The sequence below is a fragment of the Elephantulus edwardii genome, unplaced genomic scaffold (assembly GCF_000299155.1).
Source record: "Elephantulus edwardii isolate Elephantulus edwardi_28Jun2011 unplaced genomic scaffold, EleEdw1.0 scaffold00310, whole genome shotgun sequence".
NCBI lineage: Eukaryota > Metazoa > Chordata > Mammalia > Macroscelidea > Macroscelididae > Elephantulus > Elephantulus edwardii.
This window is the reverse complement of record NW_006400060.1, coordinates 2,036,723-2,045,645: the sequence shown is the minus strand read 5'-3', so window position 1 is coordinate 2,045,645 and position 8,923 is coordinate 2,036,723. Positions and strand designations below refer to the sequence as shown.

Here is an 8,923-nt window from a genome sequence, read left to right as displayed (position 1 = left end):
TGTGGACACAGTTCCACTATTCCTTCCTTATGCCACGATATAGTGTTATTAGCATGAGCAGTTATAAATCCATTGCCATCCTTACTCTAACTTAAATTTTTTTTACATTTAAATTTATTATTAATTTCAGTAAAAATTTACAGAGGCTTTGGATTTCCATTCATTCATTGTTGCACATTTCTCCCCTCCCAAGCCTCTCCCCAGAACACTACCCTCTTGGAAAAGTAAAAGAAAAATTCTTTCATTGTTTTACAAACCCTCCACCAGGTCCACTCCACCATGTAGCCATCGCTCTAGACTCCTGTCATGACAGAAATGCTTAATCACATATATCTTTTAAACAGTTTTCTCCATCCTCTGTTTCAGTGCAGTATACATTATTGAACCTATTTTACTCAGATAGGTTCCCCAACCCCAAGGTCAGTCTTCTTTTACAACAGTGGCACCATGCAATATTTGTCCTTTTGTGACTGGGATATTTCACTCAGCATAATGTTTTCCAGAGTCAACCATTTTGAATAATATTGCATGAGTTCCTTGGTTTTCAATGCAGCATAGTATTCCATTGTGTGAATATACCACAGCTTCTCTATCCATTCATTTGTTGATGGGCATTCTTCATTCTTGATATCCTCCCACAGCTCATCTGGTCTTTGCTCACTAGTGTTCAAGGCCTCAAAACTATTCCTGAGATGGTTTTGAAATTCAGGTAGGCTAGACTCAAGGTCGGACATGTTGTAAGGAGAGACAGGTCCTTGGAGAGGGACATCATGCTTGGGAGGATAGAGGGACAGCACAGGAGGGGAAGACCCTCTGTGAGGTGGATTGATTCATTGACTGGGGTAATCGGGATGGATGTGTCAGAGGCAATGCGATTGGCACAGGATAGAGCAGGGTTTAGGGCTGTTGTACATAGGGTCGCTATGAGTCGCAAACAACTCGATGGCACATAAGAACAACAACAACAGACTCAAGGTCAAATTTTGGTTCTTGTGGATTTGATTTAACCCTCTTTAGCTTTTGTTTGAACTTTCGTGTGGGTGGTTGATGGTCTGCTTCGCAGTCAGCACCTGGCCAAGAAAATGACACTTGTATACCAGATCTAAAGGACTTATCACCGTCTCCTGGGAAATTATCCTTCTGTGTCAGTAGCATGCTGCAAATGGAAGAGAAGAGGCCCTAAGTCACAAGAAGTTAGTCCTAGAAAAGAACATTTCCTTAGAACTGTCCAAGATAGAAACCCTTCCCTAAAACTAGTACCTGCAATTTGGACTTAGAGGCTCATAAACTCAAGAGAGACTGGCAGCAGTGCAAGACATTAGGCATCACAGAAGCACAGAAGGCTTAAGGGAGGTGTTGAATGGCATAGGTGGGAGTGGAAGGGGATTTTGGTAGTTACATCATTAAGTCCCACTAACTCACAGTTTAATATCACACATCTTAACACTCAGATTTTTAACAGTGCACAGCACATAACAAAGTTATTAGGATATCTAGAGTACCACCACCTGAGATGTTCCAGAATGCACACCATTCTGACTGGGAAAGTAATGAGAGAGTATTTTTTTTTTAAGAAACAATTACACACAAAGGAAATACACTCTGATTAAAATGTTCAAGTCATAAATGCATGACCATCACTCCAAATTGTCATTACGTATATTATGAAATATAAAACTGTCTCCCTCTCCCATGGACGGTTGCATTAACATTCAAGACAGTCAAAGCCTTCCCCAGTTTTAACAGCCCACTATTTTCTGGTTGTACCAGAAAATAACCACTAAGTGATTTTTTCTTCTTTAAAGATGTTTCTAGAACTACTAAAAAACCTTGCATTTACAAAATAATTTTATAAAAACATCCCTCTGGATTGTATAAGAAGGGAGAGAACAGAGACCAATAAGACATTAAACAGAAATGGCTTATTTCTCTCCTGCTTCATCAGCCATTGACCTCTCCTCATTTTTGGTTTCTCCATTTTCTGCAGGTATATTTTTAATTTCCCGGTTAACCACTTCAGTCCTCTCTCCTTTTCTCTTTCATTTGCACTTTTTTTAAAAAATCTGAAGATGTATCTTTTCCTGATGCCATTTTTTATTCATTTCCACTTTGCAGGAGGTTTAGCTGATGACCTTCCATCATTTGGGCTACTCCTCCACTGCCCCTTTTGCCAAACTGACCATTCTCTTGGGCATCTTGACGGTGGAAAGGGCATTTGCTCTAGGTGCCTGCAGGCCTATGTGAGGTGACAGTCATTTGAAGCTACACTGACTGGCTACTGTACTGCCAATCACCCCTCACCCAAAGCTACTGACACCCATGGCAGAGGTGGTGGGAAACTCTAGATTACACTTTGCATTGCGAATTTTAACATCAAGCCCCTAGATTATCACTCTTGTTCTGCCAATCTCCACTCACCGACATCAGGTGTTGTTATGGATGGAAAGAAATGAAGAAGACTAAGGTTAAATTGCTTTATGCAGATGATGCCACACTTCAAAAGAGTCTATCAAAGGAAGATCAGAGTGATAGTTGCTTATTAGTTGTGTGCTGTAGCTCACATACAGTTTAAACTGTAAGACTTGTTGCCTCCCATACATTGGTCGCTATAATTTTGGGAGTTTTTAGAGAAGAAAAATCCTGATCCCTAGTGAAGTATACTAGCTTGTTTCTGTGTCCCATGGCTCTGTTCTCTTTACCATTTCATGATTGACCCTCTATTTCCTTTAATTTCAGGTCCATAGCAAAGGACTGAAGCTTGGAATCTATGCAGATGTAGGAAATAAAACCTGCGCTGGCTACCCTGGGAGTTTTGGATACTATGACATTGATGCTAAGACCTTTGCTGACTGGGAAGTAGATCTGCTGAAATTTGATGGTTGTTACTGTGACAGTTTGAAACATCTGGCAGATGGTATGTTTCATTGAAGACATTTAGCCATGAGTAAAAAGAATTTTGTTGAAGTAGTTGAGTATCCAAGAACTAATCTTCAGATTTTAAATACCTACTTAGAATACTAGAAGTACTCTCAATGTGATAGCACTTCTCACCTTTTCTTTTTTGTGTCCGTTTTGTCCATTCATTTATTCATGTAAAGTCCATGTACACCTAACTGTCTAATATTGTGCACTTTTTGAAGCTCCATCTCGTATATTTTGAGCATGTGGCTAGGAGTGACTGGTCCTTGGAGAAGGACATTATGCTTGGAAGGGTGGAGGGACACTACAGAAGAGGTAGATCCCGGATGAGATGGGTTGATACAGTGCCTAGGGCAGTGGAAGTTGGTGTGTTGGAATTAGTGAGACCTGCTCAGGATAGGGCAGGCTTCAGAGCTGTTGTACATAGGATCATCATAAATTGCCAAGAAACATGACAGCACATAACAATAAAAAGTCAATTAAGGAGTCTACAGGTGGCACAAGTGGTTAAGCACTTGGCTACTAACTAAAAGGTTGACAGTTTGAATCTCAGTAATCTGGAACATATTATACACCATTTAACCATAGCATATCTATACTACCCACCTATGCTGCCAGTTTGACTTTCTGGACAGCATTTTTTTTAAAAGTACACTGCTCTAGCTGGAAATGCCCTTCTTTCACTCATTATTTTCTTGTACAGGTTATAAGTACATGTCCTTGGCCCTGAACAGGACTGGAAGAAGCATTGTGTACTCCTGTGAGTGGCCCCTTTATGCATGGCCCCTTCAGAAGGTGAGCTAATGAGTCCAGGATCCAACAGGGCCTTTCTGATAGACATTTTCAGAACTTGAGCACCTATCACAAACAGGTCTTAAAAATGTTACTTATCATTCTGCCATCTCCCAAGAATCCAATCCATTCTTGCCATCCCCACTATCATAACTATAGTCCATAGTCCAGACCACCATCACCTGGGAATTCACCCTTGATTCTTCCCTTAATTTCACCATTCACCTTTTATCCACCAGCAGTATAATCATTACTTTTGTTTTTGCATACTGTTGAGTCAGAATTGACCCAAAGCTGACCCTCCAGTGGGTTTTCAGAGGCAACAGATCACACAGGCGACAACCCATCTTTCTCCTGCAGAGTAACTGGTTGATTAAAACCACATGCCTTTGGGTTGGCAGTACAGCTCTTTACCACTACACCATTGTACCCCAAACTATATCCTTAATAATCAGTTCTTTTGATCTCCACTACTACCACTTCACTCTTTTCTCTATCTATCCAAGAAGGCAACACTATGATAGATGACTATTTTTGTTTTCTTTTTGTTGAGATATCAAGGATAGCCATAGTTTGTTATGATCTACACAGTCAAATCCCTTTTAATCGTCTTGTCAGTGATTTAATCTTGCTTGGGTCTACAGTCAACACCCTTGGTACCAGCAGTCAGATCAAGACATATAGCACTGGGACAGTCTGCAGCAATGATGTCAGTTTAAAGACTAAGGTGCCTTTGATTCAAGCCCCAGTCTTTCCATTCACCTGCTATGTATCTGAGCACTGGATAGTGAATAAGGATAATAGGAGAATCCATGCATTTGAGTTGTGATGTTGGAGAACAGTGCTGAATATTCCATGAACTGCCAAAACAACAGATGTTTTTGAGAAAGTGCAACCAGAATTTTTCTTGGAGGCAAGGATGGTGAAGCTTTGCCTCACATATTTTGGACATGTTGTTAGGACAGGTTATTCCTTGGAAAGTGACATCATGCTTGGCAAGTGGAGAGGAAGATCCTCAATGAAATGAATTGATAGCGTTTGCACTGAGTCGTCATATTTGACTCAACAGCATTTAACACCTACCACGTTTGTCATACAAGAAACTGTCATCTCTCACTCACTCTGCCTTAACATATCTACTTCTTTTCTCTGCCCCTATCTCCCAAGTCTATATTTCACACTGTACCAGAGTGATCTTACTAAAATATAAATGGAATCAAATCATTACCCTGCTTAAAACACAGCTAGCTTCCCAGTGCATTTGTTGGGTTTTTTAAATATCTTTGTGATTTTAACAAGTTTACAGAAGAGTTGGATTTTCTTTCATTCACTGTTGCATATTTTAGTCCCCATCAACCCCAGTTCACTTTTTAAAAAATACTGCATAATTTCTTCCCCCAGTTCACTTTGCCATACACCTTTTACTCTGGAGTGCTGTCAAATAATGCCTAATTATATATTATTTTTAAACAGTTCTTTCCTTCATCTATTCCAATGCAGTACTCATTATTTATCCCCTCTTTTCCTAGTTTCCATGACACCCCCCCCCATATCAGTCATGTTTTCTAACAGTGGTATTATACAGTATTTGCTTTCCCAATGTATTTGGAAAATCAAATACCATACCAAGGCCCTCTTGGTCCAATTTGATCTGGCCCATGCTCCCCTCATTTTCCAGCACTTTCACTTTACTTTGGGTCCCTGAAACACTCCAAGCCTCTAGGGATTTGAACTTGCTATTTGTACTATCTTAGGGAGTATCTGGCAGTTTGAATCTACTAGTGGCTCCTGGGGAGAAAGATGAGCAGTCTACTTCTGTGTGATTTACAGCCTCAGAAACCCAACTGAAGGATCAGCTAGGAGTTGGTTCCGACCCATTCATTACCACATTGCCCATTTTAAAGGCTTAGTATGTATTGTTGTATATTGTAATATAGAAGTATTGTTGAAAATGTTTCTCTAGAATATTTTAAGTTCTATGAAAAGACTGACTTATCACTCTAGCTCTATACTACTATATGGTAACTGCAAAAGTGTCTCATTGCTTTCTCAATATATGAAACTTTACATACAATATTTTACTTGGTCCATTAACAAAAGTTATATGCCCAAGATTCAGATGGTTTCATTGGCTTGATGATGACTGTTAGTGAATCTTGCGGTTTTTAATAAGATCATTGTAGGATTTGGTTTTTTGGCTCCCCCCCCCCTTTAGTTATTTACTTCTGATGAGAAAAGTAACACATGTATTTTTAATTTGAATACACAGGTAGGAAATTTAAAACTTCATTACCCTTACACCTTTTTGATGTTTCCAGCGTGAGCTGTTTTAAAACATTTTATATTATAATCACCTTTTTCTTATAATGAAGTAGCAGTGTAATGGGAATTTAGATGGAGATCTGTTAAGTAGATAAATTCAACTTGGCAGTTTTAATCTTACGATGTTAGTAGAAAGTAAACAGAAAACCTGTTTTCATAGCCCAATTACACAGAAATTCAAGAGTACTGCAATCACTGGAGAAGTTTTGGTGATGTCCTTGATTCCTGGCAAAGTATAAAGGCCATTTTGGACTGGTCATCATCTAACCAAGGCACAATTGTTAATGTTGCTGGTCCAGGAGGTTGGAACGACCCAGATATGGTAAGAACCTTGTCTTCTTTGTTCCAATCTGCAAGTGTGCTTATAGCAGGGGGCTGTTTTATCTTACTTGGATTTTTTTCCCTCCAGTTAGTAATTGGTAACTTTGGCCTCAGCTGGGATCAGCAAGTAACTCAGATGGCCCTCTGGGCTATCATGGCAGCGCCCTTACTTATGTCTAATGATCTCCGGCACATCAACCCTCAAGCCAGAGCTCTACTTCAGAATAAAGATGTAATTGCCATCAACCAGGACCCCTTGGGCAAACAGGGCTACTTGCTTAGAAAGGTATTTATCAATGCTCTATGGGAGAAATAGTAATTGACTAGATGAACCTTTCTTCTGATTTCTCTAGTTTATTGAACATACAACTCATCTAAATATATTTTAATTCCTTTATATCTTACTACCAAGGTTTTTGTCTAGAGCCTGATTCTAGTTATATGGGGAAATACTTTTGCCAAGTATTTGCATTTCCCCCTTGATTTTAGCCCAGTCGATTTTTCAAGGTGCTTCTGCCTGGGTTTGAACCTTTTGCTAGTGATTGGGTGCTCTTTGCACCACACTGAGTCAGAACCAACTCGGGTTGGACTTCTGAAGCTGTAAATCACATAGGAGATGCTCCATCTTCATCCCACAGAGCTGCTGGTGGATTAAAATTGCCAGAGAAATGGCTTTTTAGGTGTGTAACCCCTTATGGACAAGAACTTCCAATGTCAAAATACACTATAGGCACGGTTCAAATCCACAAGATGCTCTGCCGGGGAAGGAGGGGCAATCTCCTCCTGTACCAGTCAGATCTGATTTGACGGTACACTCACACAAAAATAAAAATTTTAAAAATACACTATAGGGTAATTTTTTCTCTATAAACACATGACCGAATGCACTAGAAATAATGAGGCAGGCAGCCTGGTAATAGTAGTTATCAAACACTTGCATTTTTCATTTTCAGGAAGACAACTTTGAGGTATGGGAACGACCTCTCTCAAGCTTATCGTGGGCTGTGGCTGTAAGAAATGTGCAAGAGATAGGTGGTCCTCGTTTTCATATGATTTCCCTTTTTACTCTGGGTAAAGCAGTGGCCTGTAATCCTGCCTGCTTCATCACACAGCTCCTCCCTGTGAAAAAAGAGCTTGGATTCTTTCAATGGAGTTCTATCTTGAAAATTAAAGTAAATCCCACAGGTACTATTTTACTTCAGATAAACACACCAAACTGAAGCTTAACTGCAATGCTAAATAAAACTCTTCAAAATGTCGTTTCTTCATTCTTGAATAAAATCTAAGGTTCAACTTAAAAAACTGTTTAAGGTTGTCGGTTTGGTCTTTATGATGTGTAGGTTTGGTTTGTTAACACGTTGCCACAAGTGACAGCAAACGTGTTTCTAAACATGGTCAATTTTTAAAAAGTGTGCGGCAACGTGTTAACTATATGGACTATTTTGATACTTCCAAACTTGAGGTAGAGCCAGAATTTCAACCCAAACTGCTACATACTGAGATATGTAAGTGTTACCACCTTTAGACCACCATCAGGTTGGAAACAACTCAGAGGCAATAAATCTTAGGAGGATACTCCTTACCTACTAAGCAACTAGAGCTTCCCAAATGGGAAGATGAATGACAAATTATCTGGGCAGAAATAACCTTGATAAATGGTACCTTCTGATCTGAAACTAAAGACAATGTAAGCATGTTGCATGCCAGTTGGAACTGACCCATAGTGGGAGATAGGAAGTAATCCTCTCTGAAATGAAAGCAGACACAACCAAAATTTGGAAGCAGCTTGTTCATACAGCCTGCCACTCCTTTCCAAAACCTCTCAAGGACTCTACAACCTAGATCCCCAAATCCTGTTTTGAAGAACAGTTTACAGGATGGCTTTCACCATAGTTAACCAGGGTCCTCAAACATGTTCCATTAACACCTTTTAAAATCACCCTTCTCCCATATAAGCACAGAATGGCAACCTGAACTAAATAATGAATCACTTACATGACCATGTTATAATTAACAGTTACACCCCCATTAATATTATCCCTTATGAAAGAAAATAGTTTATGGTGAAATAATTTGTCATTGAATACTATGGTTGGGAAATTGTGATGATAGATGTTCCACTTACATTCACTATAGACTTAATGTCAAATCTATGCCTCTCATCTCTCATAACCAAACTGGCCATGTAATAGCTACAAGTCTCAATGATTAAAAGGGACATTTTATTTCCCTCCCAAATGAAGTAAACAGGAAAATCTCAGTTTATTGTGTCTGGATAAAGTAAGATGAAGCTTAGAACTGGATCACTTGACCCTGTAATAAAACAAAAGAAAAGGTGAATTTTGCTTTCATAAAGAACCATGGCCATATTTAAAAAAAAAACAAAACCATTTGCGTCAAGTCTCAGTCTAAGCCAAAACTAGTACCAAAAAGCTTGTATATACCTTTCGTTTTTTATCTCCTCCCAGTTCAAAGTGCTTACATCTTTTGATAGCCAACATTCTTTTAGATCTGCAGTTTGGCTCAACACATTCGAGTCTTAACACAATCTTCTTTGTAGTTTTAGCCT

The 8,923-nt window shown here is 39.2% G+C and overlaps 2 protein-coding genes across 2 annotated transcripts in view; one reads left to right on the top strand and one right to left on the bottom strand.

Annotated features, from left to right (window-relative positions):
* Window positions 1-7,574, top strand: part of GLA (galactosidase, alpha) — a 23,001-nt gene extending 15,427 nt beyond the window's left edge. The window contains exons 3-7 of the mRNA XM_006901156.1: window positions 2,737-2,914; window positions 3,623-3,714; window positions 6,194-6,355; window positions 6,443-6,640; window positions 7,308-7,574. Coding sequence (XP_006901218.1) covers window positions 2,737-2,914; window positions 3,623-3,714; window positions 6,194-6,355; window positions 6,443-6,640; window positions 7,308-7,574 — 897 coding nt within the window. The remainder of the gene's footprint in view (window positions 1-2,736; window positions 2,915-3,622; window positions 3,715-6,193; window positions 6,356-6,442; window positions 6,641-7,307) is intronic.
* A 1,041-nt stretch (window positions 7,575-8,615) lies between these two features.
* Window positions 8,616-8,923, bottom strand: part of RPL36A (ribosomal protein L36a) — a 5,609-nt gene continuing 5,301 nt past the window's right edge. The window contains 2 exon segments of the mRNA XM_006903620.1: window positions 8,616-8,667; window positions 8,799-8,921. Of these exon segments, the coding sequence (XP_006903682.1) occupies window positions 8,647-8,667; window positions 8,799-8,921 (144 nt within the window). The 3' untranslated portion in view covers window positions 8,616-8,646.